Genomic DNA, 17062 nt, shown 5'->3' on the forward strand with positions numbered 1-17062 from the left:
AAGGGGACACAGATAACATAGAAGCTGAAAAGTTCACCTAAGTGTCAGCATCATCTAAAGGCGGGCTGACAAGACTTTGCTACAAGGGTGTATACAAAGTAGAGGAGGAGGAGGGAGAAGAGGAGGGAAGAGGAGGAGGACAACGACAACAAGGAGTAGCTGTGGAGAGTTGACTCTGGGAAGGGTGACCTGCCTACAGGCCCTATAGGAAGCCCCAAGGATGCTGAACTGGGCTTTTTGGGGACACAGCTGCCTTTGAATCATCCATGCCCCTATAAGTGACCCCAGTAAGACGTTTGGTTCTCCAAACTGGACTTCTGTGGAATCATTACTTCTGCTATTGGCTCACTGTCGGGGGAGGGTGCAAGAGACATTTGTTGGTGTCTGTCTCCCCAGGAAAAGGTCACTCGATTCTTTGTATGAAACACAAAGCATTCGTAGGTGACAAAGCAGATTCAGAACTTACCTCTGGCACTTAAGAAAATAAAATACGCTTTCTACTGTGCTTGGGGTTTTTCCCCCTGTAAGTTTGTGACCTGCTTTAAGTTTTGGTTTCAGGTTAGCAGATTCAAGGTCCTAGGTTCAACCCCACAAATAAACAAACAAACAAACCAAGATCAAAATGTTAGCCACTAACAATAGATGACACTTTGAATGTAAAATGGTTGGATTTGTTTTGTTTGAAATAAGGTCTCTTAAAGAAGCTCAGACTGGCGCTGGTGAGATGGCTCAGTGGGTAAGAGCACCCGACTGCTCTTCCAAAGGTCTGGAGTTCAAATCCCAGCAACCACATGGTGGCTCACAACCATCCGTAACGAGATCTGACTCCCTCTTCTGGACTGTCTGAAGACTGAAGACTACTACAGTGTACTTACATATAATAAGTAAATAAATCTTTTTTTTTTTTTTTTTTGGTTTTTCGAGACAGGGTTTCTCTGTGTAGTCGTGGCTGTCCTGGAACTCACTCTGTAGCCCAGGCTGGCCTCGAACTCAGAAATCCGCCTGCCTCTGCCTCCCAAGTGCTGGGATTAAAGGCGTGCGCCACCACGCCCGGCCTAAATAAATCTTTAAAAAAAAAAAAAAAAGCAGCTCAGACTGGGGGCTGGAGAGATGGCTCAACGGTTAAGAGCTCTTCCGACTGCTCTTCTGAAGGTCCTGAGTTCAAATCCCAACCCACATGGTGGTTCACAATTACCCATAGTGAGATCTGACAGCCTCTTCTGGTGTGTCTGAAGACAGCTACAGTGTACTTACATTAAATCAATCAATCAATCTTATGAGGAATAAAAGAAGCTCAGGCAGGCTTAGAATGCAAGATCCCCGTGCCTCCGCCTTCCTTCTGGGTGGGTTCAGGATGACTGGTGGGTGCTATTAGGGCCAGCTAATTTGAATTTTGAGAATTAAGGATTTCAGTCCATTCCCCCTTCCTTGCTCATAAAATGAACTCATTCACCCCCCGCCCCGCCCTGAGACTTTTGGAGTCCACACTGCTTTGGAAGACTGGAGACCTGGGTGCAGTCACATGCATGAATGGTGACTACAGAATGTCCCCAGCCTTGCCTGTGGCAACCTGGATCTGAGGTATAAGCTCTCTCAGCAGTGACCTGCATTTCCTAAGCGATTCCTAACATTGGCCAGCTTGGGAGAATGCGCCCATCGGATTGGCCTGTGACCAAGTATGTGGGACGTTTTGAGTTCATGATCGATGTGGGAGGGCTTAGCAAACCATTTACTGAACAAGCCCTGGGCAGGTGGTCTTAGGCTCTCTAAGAAAGCAATACGAGTAAGCCAAGAGCATGCTAGAAGCAGGGCTCCTTCACAACCTCTGCTTCAGTTCCTGCCTCCAGGTTCCCGCCTTCCCTTCCCTTCACAACAGACTACCGACATGATGTGTAAGCCCAATACCCCCCTCCCCCCTCCAGGTTTCTGGAGATCACGGTGTTTATCCCAGCAACTGGATACATTTGCTCAAGCTCCTCTCACGGGGTGAGGAACCTCACAGGCAGAAAGAGGCTGGTACAAACACTCACCGTGCTGTCCTCTGGGGGCTCTGCGAGCTCTATAGGCTCTATGGGCTCATATATGCCTTGCTGGGATGTGTCGGTTGATGTGGCTGAAGCGTTTATCTCCTCTCCACCTATCTCCAAGGGACTGACGTCAGAGTAGGAGACCTCGGGAGAGCTGACTATCTCAGAGAGCTCATCCAACTCGTCCAGAAGGGCTTCTACTTTCTCGTGGTCAGAAATTTGTAATTCTTCTTCTGGGGCAGCTCTTCCAGTGGATTCAACTTCCTCTTGGGGTCTGACCTTTCTGTGTTTAGCCTTTTTTGGCAGAGAGGCACCTGTGATGGATTCCAAGTCTATCCCTCGGAGGGCCTTCCTAATGGAGTCCACGTCTCCATCGGTTTCTTCTCCGATGGATTCAACTTTGAGTTCTGTCGTGGTCTTTTTAATGGGTTCCACGTCCATTCCTGCGGTAGCCTCTCCGATGGATTCAACTTCTGTTTCCTGTATGCTCTCTCCAGTGGGTTCCACGTCTGTTCCTGGGGAGGTCTCTCCAGTGGGTTCCACGTCTGTTCCTGGGGAGGTCTCTCCAATGAATTCCACCTCTGTGTCTGGAGCAGTCTCTCCAATGAATTCCACTTCTGTTTCTGGGGGAGTCTCTGCATCGGACCCCACTTCTCCTTCAGAGATGGCTTCCCCATCCGTGCTGACTTTCTCAGCATCCATCATTTCCCCTTCAGATCCGCCCCCGCCTTCAGCTGTAATGTCTTCTTCAGGACTTCTGGTGGGGTCTCCGCCCTCTTCCATTTCTTGGCCATCGTCCTCCACCTGTGGTGATACCTGTTACAGGGCGGCAAGAAATCCCAGGGAAGAAAATATAATCTTGAGAGATCTTAGGGTGACAAGAACATCTATATGCATCTCCCCACCCCCAAGAGATGATGTTCTGTGTCTGATGTAACGACTGCCTCTTTCTAGAGGCACGTGTTACAAGAGGAACTCTGGAAAATACAAGGCAGTGTGAGGGTTGGCGTGTTATCACCGAATGCTAACACTTTGGAATGAGCTTGACCCAGCCTATCGTCATCTGAGAAGGGGGTCTCAAGGGAGGAATTGACTAGAGAAGGCTGGCCTGTCTGTAGGGGATAGGGGTTGTCTTGATGATTCATTGGCCCGGCCCACTGCAGGCAACACCATTTCCTACATAAGCAGTCATGGGCTGTATAAAAAAGCTAGCTGAGTAGGAGCTGTGAATGAGCCGGTGTGCAGTGTTCCTGCCATACTCCCTTGGCTGTGAGTGAGTGTGGGCCCCACAAGTGAGTTCTCTGGTTAGAGGTAGTACATGCTGACTGGCAAGCAGGCTTGCCTTCAGGCTCCTGACTTGACTTCCCTCAGTGATGAACTATGACCTGGAAGTGAAAGCCATATAAACCTTTTCCTCTTCTAAAATGCTTTTGGTCAGACGATTTTATCAATGCCAGTAGAACACAGTGAGAAGGGGATGAGTCTCTCCGTGCCTGAACTGAGATGGTCCCAGAGCGTACGACGATGGCACCACGGTCCCTGGCCCCTGTCTATTTGTCTCCTAGCACACAGGGGTCTGAATGGACGTTACCTCACGGCCTTCAGTGTACTGCTGCTCCGAGTCCTCTTCGGCAGAAGACTGTTGGCCTTCCTGCTGTGACCTGCTTTTAGAGACAGGGAAGACTGGTTCACAGCCCTATCATGCACACTGCATACCAGCTGTTCACTGGTAAGGCCTCCGCCTCTCCTCCACTCTGCTGCCAGCAGAGACTCTTCCATCGCTAGGCCATGCTAGTCATGGGCCACAAATGTGGTATGGGAATGAACGTTAAGGCGCAATTATAACATGAAAGGAGCGGCGTGTGAGAACACCCCAGCGAAGTCTGTTTCTGGGGCCAAGCAGAGAAGGTCTCAGGAGAGAGGACAGCATGCCGTCTCTGCTTCTCAACATAGCCAAGGTTTGCATGTAAAATATTTTGACTTTTCAAAAACTTAGTTAGGAACTGGAGTCTGGGCCCCCAGCAGTCACGTAAGAGCTAGGCACAGTTGCTTGTGCCTGAATTCCAGCACTGTGAGGGTTTGAGGCAGGAGGACTACTGGGGTGTGCTGGCCACCAGTCAAGCTCCAGGCTCAATGAGAGGTTCTGCTTCAAGGGAATAAGGTAGAGATAGATAGAGCAGGACGCCTGAATCTTCCTCTGGCTTCTGCACGAATGCACACACACACACCACACTTCTACAGTTATGCCACATGCAATATTTGAGACTAAATATTAAAAAAGCTAAGCTAGCTTTCTAAAAAACCAAACGAATACAGATTTCTGCTTCACAGATAATGAGAGCTTGGGCTATTCCCCCCTCTGCTTTCCAGCACCACCGGAACAGGCATTTTGTGCACCTGCCTTTGTTCAGAATCTTTTCATTTCAAGTCTTCCCCAAGTTGGAGCTCATTCTATACCCGTGGTTTCACAGTTAGCCTTCTCGTGGGATATACTCTGGATATGTTTTCATGGGCATCCATAAGGACTTAACCTTTAAATACATGAAACAACCCAGAAAGGTCTGAGTGAATAGAACTGTTTAAACTTGCTTTTGTTTTGCACAAAACCTAAAACAGAGCCGGCAGCAGCATTTTGGAGTTCACTCAGTGATGGGGATCAGTCTATCCCTCAAGACCATGATGGGGGTGAGGGGAATTCATCTTGCAGGGGGAGGTATGGGCCTAGCCCGATCCCAACGGAGCGACTGCTCCTCCTTTCTTCCTAATACTGAACAGCGTCCCATCCATCCAAGTCCTGCTTTGCAGCCGGGTTTACCAAGCATGATGGTTGCCATGGTTACCGCGGGGCGTGAAAGTCTGTAGTCCAGGAGAAGCAGGGGCTAGGAGTAAGGAATGATGGGGGGTGGGGGGCGCTTGAAAAGGACAAAGGACAGAAGGTGGAAGAGATAGGGGACATGGGGGAGCGTGGGTTGGGTAGTGTAGGACGGGCCCAGAAAGTGGAGAAGAGTGGGAAGGGGCACAGAAGTGAAGGAGAAGGCGCGCCGGGTGGGGGTACCTGCTTGCAGAAAGCTAGTGAAAACATCTGGTGGGTTTATTATTCCTCCCGGGGGGCTTACCCGTCAGCCTGGTCCTCCGGCTCCGCCATCTCTCGTTGCTAGGCTACGCCATCAACATCCGGCGAAGTCTGGACCGCGTGCTCCAAGACCGCAGGAGGCGGGGTCTGGCTGCGTCCATAGATTCACACAGAACCACTAAGCAAACACATTAAAGAACAAATGTTGTGTTTTGCCTGTCCGTCGCCATGTGTCCTAGACCTTCCCGGCTGGACTTAGTTCCCGTAGAGTGACGATAGTGCTAATGCACACCTCCTTCGCCCTGATGATGTTCAGGGACTCCAAGAGTGGCAGGCAGGTTGGGGATGCTGGGTCCGGGAAACGCGCCTAGCTCTGGCTCTTCCACTTCCAGCTTTGGGTTCCTCAAGAACCCTGAGCACGGGGTCTTTCAAGGGGTCGTTGGCAGAGGAGAGGGGCGCAGTACCTTTTGGGGGCATCATTCCTTCGTAACTCTAAATCTGAGAGATAGAAATGCAGGGGGTGAGCGCATACTTGGGTACAGGGAGGCCCTGCCTTTCGGACCGAGGGCGCAGGGCTCCCATCCAGGGCAGGGTCCCGGGTACCAGGCGCGTGGCGAGATCCTGCTGAGGGAGTCAGCAGAAAGCCTGGAGCAGGGGTCGACGGATGCGCAGGACCCTGAGGTTGGAGTCTGTGCGTGGCGTTCCGGGCTGAGCGGGGCTGGGCCCTGGGGCGGAGCGGGGGCGGAGCGGAGGCGGAGCGGGGACAGCCTCTCCATATTTCCTCCCCGCCGCGCCTCGCTAGCGGCGGCGGTGGCAGTGGCGGCGGCGGCGGTGGCTCCTGGAGCCGGCGCGTGTCCAGCCCTCGCGGCGGGACCCGGGTGGGTATCAGGGTTCGTCTGGGATCGCGGGCCGGGGATTTTGGGGTCCACTCGGGACGACGTGGCGGTTCCTGGGTACGCTGGAATCTGCACGCACCGGACCCGGGCCTGCTGCGCGGGGGCCCGGGAGGGGCTCGGGGGACCGGCTCTGGGCTCTGGGCGGGGGCGATGCGGAGGGACCCGGATCTCGCTGGGGACGCCCTGGGGACTCCACCCTCAAGTGAGACTCTCTGCTCTGGGAGTGGGCCCACTCGAGGAGACTCGGTCCCCGCCTGTCTGGAGCTGTGGGCCGGGGCACTTGCGGTCTTTGTCTTGCTGGCTGGTCTGAGCATGCGAAGAACTTGTGGGGTTCCTGCACTGTCAGACAGAGCCCCCAATGTGTGCCATGCCCTCCTGGGGCGTGCGCGGTCATAGCGTTGGGGCACTAGGGGGAATGGTCAGGGCTATTTAAGAGCCCCGTGTCAGGGTCCTCGCTTCTTTTTTAGCCTACGCGCCTCTCTCTCTCTCTCTCTCTCTCTCTCTCTCTCTCTCTCTCTCTCTCTCTCTCTCTCTCTCCTCAAAAGAAAGAAAAAAATGGGATAGTATAAAAAGAAAAAAGGGCAATTTAAGATTGCTAAAAATAACCCACGGAACCCTGCCAGAACGCGCGGTGAGAAAAGCCTTTTCCTCCGAAGTCGGTGTCACATGTTGGCCACAATCTAGTCCAGGTTCCGTTCAGAAATAGGGGACTAGAAAAGCGTCTCTTGCCATTAAAGTTTGTTCCATGGCCTCTGTCAACTTCCTTTATCAGGAAAGAGAGGGGAAGTGTCCTGTCACCAAGCATATTGGTCAGAAAATGGGTGCAAAGACCCAGGGACTAGGGGCTCCACTCTAAATCTTAATAACTGATTAAAGAATTTAAAAGAAACTATGTATGTAGCTCTCGGTAGAAATATTGACATTAACCTTGATAGCGAATATTGAACTTAGTGGTGCGGTAACTTTGGGCACAGGGGCTGGCTAAGATTCACCCATTGGGAGTTTACCAGAGTTGGTTCTTAGCTGGTTGCTGGGGCTGGATCTCTTGGCTGAGCAGTTCTTACGGGTTTTTTCTCTGTTTGTTTGTTTTGTCCCCCCCCCCCCAATAGCTTTCTGGTGAATGGGATGTCTTGAGTATAGCTAGGAAGTTCTTCCTGGGAACTGTTGACTCTCCTGGCAATCACAGTGCCTGTTAACAGCCTCTGATCACCATGTGTGGGTTTTCGTTGTGCGCAAACAGGCCCGTGAAAGAGCTGCAGTTTACATGTTTTCAAAACCACATTTTTTATTATAACTATTTATTGTGTGGGGTGCGTGTGCCCACGTGTGTCTTGGTGCCTATATGGAGCTCAGAGGACAGCTTGTGGGGGTTAGTTCTGTCTTTCTGCCACATGAGTCTTGAGAGGACTCAAACCCAGGCCCTCTGGCTTGGTGGCAGCAGTCACCTTTATCCACAGAACTATTTTACTCACATTTACCCCAAGATGATATCACATGATGACATGTGACCCAGCACAGACTTGGCTGGCCTGCTCTTCATAGGGCTTTGTTAAGGGGGGCGGGGGGGGGGGCCGGCGGTGGCTGGGAGGTGCTTGCTCAGCAACCTCGGCAGGCAGCTAGGATCAGTTCACCGTGCTCCCGAGGAGCACTCTTTGCTTTGGAGCTTCCCCCTTGGAGAGGATGGCCTTTGGGCTGACAGAACTCCTCACTACTGCCCTGGCCTCTCTGTGCCCTGATTTTGAGTGACAAACTTCAGTGATAAAATCATCTTCCCTGGGCATGGTGGCTCAGGACTGCAATTCTAGTGCCTGGGAAGATGAGACAGGGGGATTTCTGTGCATTTAAGGCCAGCCTGGGCTATAGAGTGAGCTTTAGGCCATCCTGGGGTACATAGATTCTTTCTCAAAGAACCAAATCAAACCAAACCCCCCCAAAAAACCCCGGTATGGTCTCCAAAAATAGACAGTATACACCAGTCACTGGCTTTCGTTGGATTCCTTGTTCCTTGGTTCCTCTTCAAAACCTCACCGCCCAAGTGTCTGGCAGACAGCAAGTAACTTTTTGTTGCGACTCAGTCTCTCTCTCTCCCCACATCTGCAGCCTAGGCTGGTCTAGAACTCATGGTAATTCCCCTGCCTCTGCATCGTAAGTGCTGGGATTGCAGATGTGTGCTTCCATTGCCCACGAGGGCATATGTGTGGGATCACCTGCTGTGGCATGGGAAACCTACAAGTGTTCTCTCCTCCAGCAGCTGACAACTGCCCTCTCCTCAGTAAGAGGCGGGATCTGGGGACTGCCTTCTCTCCTAGCTGGAGGCTGACTGGTTTGCTCTGTGCAGGCGTTATGCAGGTAGCCACAGCTGTGGCTGTGAGTTCGTGTCCTGTCCGGATGTCATCTGTTCACAGCAATCCTCCCCATCCCCTGGCTCTTACGTCCTTCCTGCCTCCCCCTCTACGGTGCTTTCCCCCTCCTCTGAGGTGCTCCCTGAGCCTGGTGTACAGTGGGGGCTGGTAAGGCGGAGGGCGCAGTCTCTTTATTGCACTTTGCTGAAGAGACTGCTACAACACTGGAACTTCTGTGACGGAGGCTGAGAGCGAGCAGCAGGGGTCCTGGGTCAGGGCTCTGCCAACCCCACGCAGCTGTTTTCAGTGTTGACTCTTCGTGTGGATGGTTTATTGGGTGGAAAGTTGATCGTATTTGGACTGATTTTCTTTTGCGATGCCAAAGACTGGACATGGGCACGATCTCACGCTTGCTAGGCAGGGGCTCTTCCTCCAAGCCCGTGGGTTTGTGAAGGCGTTCCTTGGGCTCACGATGGAGCCGTGGCAGGCCTTAAGTTGCCATCTTCCTGCCTCGGCCCTCTGGGTGGCTGAGATTACAGGCCAGATACCATGAGTTATTGCTACACTCCAATCTTTGTAACTTGGTGGGGACTGAACTCCCTCAGGCTGTTCTGGGGAGCAGGGTTGGTCAGGTTACCTGGCAACACAGGTCTCTAAGATTCTAGCTCATCCCTCCCTATGCCTGAGGTTTGTTTGTTTTTTGTTTTTTAAATTCTTTCACAGGCTGGATTCTGCTCTTGTAAGATTGGCTGTGTAGATTGATACAAGCTTCATGAGGGTTTGTAGCAGGAGAAGCTGACTTTATTGATGGCTGTCATATTCTACATCATTTGATTGCAGTTGTGGGGTATTGATGTAGCCGAGACTTCAGGTAGGGAAGAAGCCCGAGCCTGGGCAGAGTGCCACCCTTAGTGGACGCACCCAGAACTCTAAAGAGACGAGACGGAATCTTTCTTTCACTTCAGATGATAGTAGCTTCAGGCCATAACCCATTCATCTGATGGTTAATCTTTTATAAATATATTTTGGCTACACAAGAACAACTTCATCAGTTTTAGAGAAAAACCCCAGGGCGGGCAAGGTGTAAAATCTCAGCTGCTGCCCAGAGGAGAACGGAGGAGAGATGGGAAAAGGCCACACCATTAGAGATCCACAGGGTGGGCAAGAAGGCTTTAGGTGAAAATAAAAACAAAACAAAACATCCCCGTCCCCGCCAACCAAAAACAATAAGGAAACCAGAAAATGTTGATAAATGTTCCCAAATTATTAAAGAGAGTGGGATAGAGAGCAAGTAAGCTAGGCTTTTCTGACAATCCAGAGAGTGGGCAGACCTATGACAGTTCTGTGGCTGCAGCCTGTAACTGCCTAAAACATCTTCTTAGCTTACACTTATTTTCTGTCTATATGTGTATGAATACATACATGCATACATACATACATACATATATATATATATATATATACACACACAAAGAGAGTGCACTCGTGTGCGTGCGTGTGAGAGAGAATGTGTGTGTGAGGTATGTGGGGGTGGGTATGTATGTGTGTGCGCTCAGATGTGTGCATATGTTCACATGTGTGCGTGTGCATATGTGTGTGTGTGTGAGAGAGAGAGAGAGAGAGAGAATATGTGGGGAGGAGAGGGGCATTATGGGGTGGGTATGTGTGTGTACACAAATGTGTGTATATACTCACATGTGTGCCTCTGTGTGTGTGTGTATGTAGTTGTATGTTCTCATGTGCATGCATGAACATGGGGGTCCAGATGTCTTTCCTCAGGAGCCATTCATCCTTCCTTTCTCAGAAGCTCTGGGGATTTCCGTGTCTCCGCCTCTGTAGCATTGGATTACAGGTGTGTCCCAGCCTTCACATGGCCTTGGGGATGGAACGCCAGTCCTTAGGCTCCTGGGGCAGACAAGATGCTGACAGACAAGTTACTGACCGACATGTTATGAACTGAGCCACCTTTCCAGCCCCTCACAAGTTCACGTTTTGTAACTAAGTAACTTTCTCTAAACTGGATCAATCAGGCTCCTCTTTGCCATATCAGCAGTATGGGTTTACTCTGATTTGAATCTTGTTTTGTGGTTCCTTAGCTTGTTCTTGGCACACACACACACAGAGAGAGAGAGAGAGAGAGAGAGAGAGAGAGAGAGAGAGAGAGAGAGAGAGAGAGAGAGCACCATCTACAAGTACAGTGTAGAAGTCAGGAGGGGCTAGCCTGGTCTTGGTGCTGCCGGGGTACCCTCTGGGTAGCCTGGTTTCAGCTGCTCATGGAGTCCCTGGCTTGGTCTGCGCTGCTGGTGGACTCCCTGGCCGGCTTTGCAGTTTGCCACCTTGGGCTTAATCCTCCTCTGTCTTAGCACCGGGCACATCACCAAGTTTCCCTGCCCTTTTTGGCCCAGTTTCCCTTGTTCTGTGGGAGAAAGAGGATGTTTGTGTTTGTGGTCCAGGGACATGAAAGCAGACGGCTTCTGGAGGGAGGCCCTGGCTTTGGGGTTTTGCAGGGAGAGGCTGTGTCAGAGTGATTGCTGAACAGTTGGAAGAGGAAGATGGCAGCTTCAGGGACTCCCTGCGCCGCCTCCCAGCCCTGATGTGCTGACTAGCGTGCTGTGAAGGGCCTTTTCCTTGTGGCAGATGGTCTGGGTTCCAGCAGTAAGGTTAACCCCCTCAACCTCAGCTCTTCCGCTGGGTCACAAGTCGGCCATCTTGTCTCTTCAAAGGGGAGCCCAGTGGTATCCTACAGGGAGCCCCGTGGTATCCTATAGGGGCCCGTGGGCTGGGAGTGTACTTCTCTTTTGCTTTGATGCCATACCCAGAGTTAAATGCACCTTGAGGACACGTCATGGCAGCCTCCCAAGGGCTTCGTTGAGTGATGGGACCAAAGGTCTTCCCAGAGGGAAAGCCAACAGGAACGTAAGGGGAGCTGAGGCCTCGGCGGACAGATGCGGAGGGAGGAACCGGTGCCCGTCTGTGCGCGTCTGACCCGAGTTTAATAAGTCATCGTCCAGCCCAGGCTTTATTGTTGGAGCCTTGAGGGAAAAGTCGATGGACCGGTTTCTGTCGGTTTAGGCAGGTGACCTGAGCTCAAGGCAGTCTACCGCTGAGCAGTCTGATAGTGCCAGGGGAGTAACCGGGTATGGGCTCCATCCATTCGCACAGTACCCTTGGCCTCTTCTCTAAACGATCCCTACTTCAAGGCAGTGGGCAGAGGCCATGCATGAGCAATTGTGTAGTGTCTGAGTATGTGATATGTGATGCAGACTGGTGCAAGCCAGCATCAGACCCAGGACAGCCTGAGCTGGGACCCAACACAGGGCATACGGGGTGGGAAGCCGTGGCTGCCTCCTCTCCTGGTGGGTACAGATCTCTCTCTCTCTCTCTCTTAAAGATTTATTTATTTTTATTTATATAAGTACACTGTAGCTGTCTTCAGACACACCAGAAGAGGGCATCAGATCCCATTACAGATGGTTATGAGCCACCATGTGGTTGCTGGGAATTGAACTCAGGACCTCTGGAAGAGCAGTCAGTGCTCTTGACCACTGAGCCATCTCTCCAGCCCCACAGACCACCCACTTACTTACTTTGATTTTTTTTTTCTAGGAAGTTTCCAGAAGAGACTTTTGCCCCTTTGCTCTTGTTTGTCTCCCCAGGGAGCTGATGACACCTCCTTATACCCAGACAGGAAACCAAGGTTTTGGCTGGAGGAAGTTCCGGTCACTCAGTTCCCCTAGCCTCACAGGAGGGGGTCCGGTCCTTCCAGGGGACATCAGATCCTGGCTCTAGGCCTCAGTCCTCTGTGCTGTTTCCAGGGCGATTGCTCTGCGTGGATTCCTAGGAGCTAGTGACTGTTGATGATTCCAACCTTCCAGGAGCTGCCAGTCAGCAAGCATGTCATGAGGTTCTTGTCCTAGAGTCTGGCAGATGTACATATCCTCTATTGACACGGGGACCATGCCTGTTTCCAGCAGGATTCAGGTTGCATGTGGAGTCAGGTTCACGGAGTCAAGTTCACACAGTAGCTGACCTGGAGAGGAGAGGAGAGGAGAGCTTGGGTTACCCGAGTGTGATCGCAGGCTCCTTACAGGCTGGGAAGTCAGTGTCAGATCTGTGGACTGTGGCAAAGGCTCCATTGGTCATCACTGGCCAAGGATGCAAGGCTTCTGGGAGGTCCTCTGGGGTCTCCAGAAAGAACAAGTCCTGCCTGTTTGCTATTGTAGTCCAGGGGTCCCGTTTGCACCTCTGAATCTCAGAGATTCAGGACTGTACACCTGGGCTGGGTAAGCTCTGAACATGGCTGGCCCCTGCTACAGCAGCCACAGGAGGCGGATGCTCAGAAACAAAGGTGGGCTGTCATGTTCTTACTGGTTTTCTGATGGCCATCGCCCTCTCCACATCTTGGAGGGACCTAGGGCATAAGTCACCCAATCCCTGCCCATAAATTCTGGGTAATACGTGGCTTAACTTCACTCCTTGTAAACATCAGCTAAATGAGATGCTAGCCGCACTGCCACAAGGGTTATGGAAAACTCCAGTTGCTACTCTGGCCAGCAGACTCAAAGCCCCCAAGATAAAATTTCAGTAGCTCCTGTGGGCAGTAGGTAACCTAGGCTCCACTTGAGGTAGATCCTGGCTTATCAGGGGCTGTGTAAGAAGCCACCTGTTTTCCTCCTAGCCCTGCTGTGGGTCTCCTGTCTCCTATCTCTCTCCTCTTGGGACTTCTGTCCTACTCCATTTTAAAAACAATGTGTGTTTTAATTTTATGTGTATGCATGTTCTGCCTACACATACATTTGTGCACCACTCTCATTTAGACCCTGCAGAGGCCAGGAGATTGCATTAGAGCTCTGGAATTGGAGTTTACAGATGTCTGTGAACTACCATGTAGGTTCTAGGAACAGAACTTGGGTCTCTGCAAGAGCTCTTCACCGCTGTACCATTTCTCCAGCCTGGTTGTTTTTAATGTATTTATTTTTCCATTTTCATAAGTGTATGTGGCATGTATATGTGTGTAGGCGCATGTGTGTGAATGTGCGCGTACATTGTGCATGTGGAGACCTGATGTTGGTATTTGCAATCTTACTTGTTTGCTTTTCCATCTTTTTCCTTGAGGCAAGGAGGGACTCTCAATCAAATCCAGAGCTCACTCACCGATATGGCCAATCTCACTGGTTAGCTTGCTTTCGGAATTCCTTGTCTATACCTTCCCTGGCTGGGATTACAGGAGGAGCACGATACCCACCTGGCATTTATGCAGGTTTTAGGAATCCAAGTTCTGGTTCTCATACTTGTAAGTCGAGCATTAACCACAGAGCCATCTCCCTATCTCCCCCAAATATTTGTGTGTGTGTGTATGTGTACATGTACGGGGTGTTTGTCTTGTTGAGACCAGAGACAGACATCCAGTCTTTTCCTTGATTGTTCTCCACCTCTAAGGCAGGGTCTCTCATTTGAACCCAGAGCACACATATTAGACGACTCTAGCTAGACAGCCTGCGACGGAGATCAGGATCCCATCTCAGCTTCCAGTGTGACTGGATGACCGGCAGGCCACCGTGGTCACCTGCTTTAACATGAGTGCTAGGATCTGAGTTCTCTCCTTCACGCTCCTCAGAGCCCTTTACCCACCAAGCCACCTTCCTTTCATCAGTTTGCATTTTTCCCTAGCTGGCGCCCCGCCCCCACCCCGGTACCTTTTATCTCTGAGGCGGCCTTCAGCGTCTTTATCCCCCACCGACATCCCCTGGGAGCTGTCAGAGCAGGGAGCCCACGTTTCTCTGTGGGTTTCTTAGGGAGGGTCTTGTGAGCTGTCTCTGAGGCAAGGAAGCCATGCTGTTCTTTTCTTTCCGATTGCACAGTAGTTTTGCAGATGGCTCTGCCTAGCTGGTACTGGCTGCCTAGAACAGCCTAAGGTGTGGCTGGGGGCATACTCAGTCACGCGTGGAAACAGCCTTTGCTTTTCATACTTTGCCCTTTAAAGCCATCAGCCGTGGCCGATTGCCTGTGTGCCCGAGCTGGCTGGAGTCTGGCCCTGGCTTCCCTCCATCTCTGGTTCTTTGTGCCAGCTGTCAGGCTGGCTGCTGTCCCCTTCATCAGCAGAAGGAGGTGTTAGGACATCGGTGGGGGTGGTGCAGCCCAGAGGGAGCTGTCTGGCACACTGAGTGTGGTCTAAGATCTGAGGTGCTGACATGGGCATAAGCGTTCTAAAGAACATATATTATATCACAGGAATCTATTCAGGAGACAAGGTGCTCATGGCTGTCAAGGGTCTGTCTTGAATCTGTGAGGTTGAGGCCAGCCTGGTCTATATAATAAGTTCCAGGCTAGCTAGGGCATGTGTAATATGACCCTGTCTAAGTCAACTAACCAATCAGTCAATATTAGGGGCTGGGGAGACGCTCACCAGTAAAGTGCTTGCTCCGAAGTGTTTGGATTCCAGAATCCACATGAAAGCCGAGTATGACAGCCGACCTCTGTGATCTCAGCCTCTATGGAGAGAAGGGAGACAGACGGGAATGCCTGGAAGCTCATGGCCTACCTCTCTGTATAGCTGTGAACAAGAGACCCTGTCTCAGCAAGGAAGAAGGCGAAGACACCAGAGGTTTGTCCTCTGAGCTCCACACTTGTGCAGTGACGTGTGTTCACTCACCCACATGCATACGTGCTTGCGTGTACACACACACACACGCACACGCACACGCACACACACACACACCACAGGCATGTATACACACACACACAAAAATTATAAAAAATAAAACAAAAATAAATATTGTTTTAGAGCTTTTTACTTGAGTTTCTCCACCCACTTCTGGGACTCTGGCTGATGACCGTCCTCTGAGTGTCCTGCCCTTTAATGCCACTGACCCTGATGCTGTGATAGGTTGGAAAGTCAGGCGTGTACTCACCCCTCACAGTCTTTCAGGGAGCCTCATGTTGGTGATATTGAAAGTCTTGCTGTGTCTGTCTTTCCCCACTGCCCTGTGTGTAATTGCTCGAAGCTGCTGGCCTGAGGAAAGGACTCAGAAGTGGAAGGGGCCTGTGGCTGGCACCCTTTCTGACGTCTGGTGGTCATTGCTCCTTCTGACCGCAGAGGGCACCAGGTCCCTAAAGTCATGGGTACAAACTGCTCCATACTATTGTGCTTCAAGGTCGTGTGTGTTGAATGCAAAGACATCAGGAGGGTTCTCCGAGCAGTAGACTCAGTGAAGCCCTCTTTGAGGCAATAATGGCTTTGTCCCATCTCTAGCAATTAACTTCCTCAGGACTTGATCCATACCAGAGTGCCCAATGCTGCTTTTTTTTGGGGGGGGGGCGGTTTTTGAGACAGGGTTTCTCTGCGTAGCCCTGGCTGACCTGGAACTCACTCTGTAGACCAGGCTGGCCTCGAACTCAGAAATCCGCCTGCCTCTGCCTCCCGAGTGCTGGGATTAAAGGCGTGCGCCACCACGCCCGGCTCCAATGCTGCTTTTGATGAAGTCTCCACTTTCTCTGTTAGGAAACAAACAAGACTAGTATCTCAGTTGGATTTCTGTTGTTTCGATAAAGACAAGGACTAAAAGCAAGTGTGGGAGGGAAGGGGAGAGGAGGTTTGATTGGTTTATGCGTCCATATCACAGCCTGTCACTGAAGGAAGTTGGAGAAGGAGCTGAAGCAGACACACAATCCAGATATTTTATTTATATGCCTATGCCCAGATTGAGCAGATCTAGAGCTATGCTAACTTTTCCCCTGGCTATAAAGCCCTGTTGCATTTTCTCTTGACCACGTGTTTCTAGTCCACGACTGTGTCCTCCTCCCCTGCCTTTCTCCTCTCTCCCTGTACCTGCAACCCCCTCATCTCCAGTCCCACCTTCCTCTCTCCATTGCCCAATCACAGGCTCTAACCTTTATTGACAGGTGAGATTGGGGAGAAGGTCACAGGGCATCACGTGAGTACATGAGGATCTGCTCTCTGGGGCAACCACGTCTTGAGGATCCAGTATTTACCATTAGAATGCACACAGCACCAGGCCAACCCACTACAAAAACCAAACAACTGAATACACGAAAGTAGGGCATAGAATTTGTGTGTTTGTGTGTTCATGTGCACATGTGTGGCTGTGTGCTCGCACATGTGTGTTTATATGCGCACATGCACATGTGTGTTTGTGTGTGTGTTGTGCACATGTGTGTTTGTATGTGCAAATGTGTGTGCGCGCGCACACGTGTGTGTGCATATGCATGCTTGTGTGTATATTCTCACATGTGCAGTCTTGCCTATGCATATGCATCTAGAGACTAGGCATTGGTGTTGGATATCTTCCTCTGTTGTGCTCCACCTTATTTAATAGTATTGTGTGTGTAACATGTCTTATGCACGCTTTGAACACATGGGGTGGTTTTACCATGTTTTTAGTGCACCTGTCTTTTGCTTGTCACCACATGCTGTTGGCTATGGGAGCCGCCATGTGTCGTGTCATATCACATGGAGAGGACTGTGGGTCTTAGGTTTGGGGATTAGAGATGCTGAGCCGGGTGCTGGGACTGTGTAGCCTCTTTGGACTGATTTCTTTCACAGAGATAGATAGACCCAGAAGGCTCCTTCATGCATTTCGAGTGCCTTTGCTGAGTGACTTCCCTCATCTGGAGCAATCTGAGTCTGTCCACTAAGCTGTTCTTAATTCTGGCATGAATAAGCTGCTGTAGGCGTCCATGTTCAGGCTTCTGGCGTGGCAGAAT

General features: G+C 51.0%; 2 protein-coding genes across 5 annotated transcripts in view; one reads left to right on the forward strand and one right to left on the reverse strand.

The window, feature by feature from the left end:
• Positions 1–5197, reverse strand: part of Ccdc40 (coiled-coil domain 40 molecular ruler complex subunit) — a 36931-nt gene extending 31734 nt beyond the window's left edge. For 2 of the 3 annotated variants that reach the window (XM_021178225.2, XM_085829376.1), the window contains exons 1-3: positions 5144–5191; positions 3619–3691; positions 2031–2843 (exon numbers count right to left, since the gene is read on the reverse strand). In XM_021178225.2, the coding sequence (XP_021033884.1) occupies positions 2031–2843; positions 3619–3691; positions 5144–5172 (915 nt within the window). In that variant the 5' untranslated portion in view covers positions 5173–5191. Of the gene's footprint in view, positions 1–2030; positions 2844–3618; positions 3692–5143 lie in introns of all 3 variants that reach the window. The other variant, XM_021178226.2, reaches the window with a different exon arrangement.
• A 694-nt stretch (positions 5198–5891) lies between these two features.
• Tbc1d16 (TBC1 domain family member 16) overlaps positions 5892–17062 on the forward strand; it is an 83748-nt gene continuing 72577 nt past the window's right edge. For both annotated transcript variants that reach the window (XM_029484035.2, XM_021177371.3), the window contains exon 1: positions 5892–5978. The gene's annotated coding sequence lies outside the window, so the exon portion shown is untranslated. The remainder of the gene's footprint in view (positions 5979–17062) is intronic.

Source organism: Mus caroli, unplaced genomic scaffold (assembly GCF_978045245.1).
Source record: "Mus caroli unplaced genomic scaffold, Mus_caroli_1 scaffold_13, whole genome shotgun sequence".
NCBI classification, from domain to species: Eukaryota; Metazoa; Chordata; class Mammalia; order Rodentia; family Muridae; genus Mus; species Mus caroli.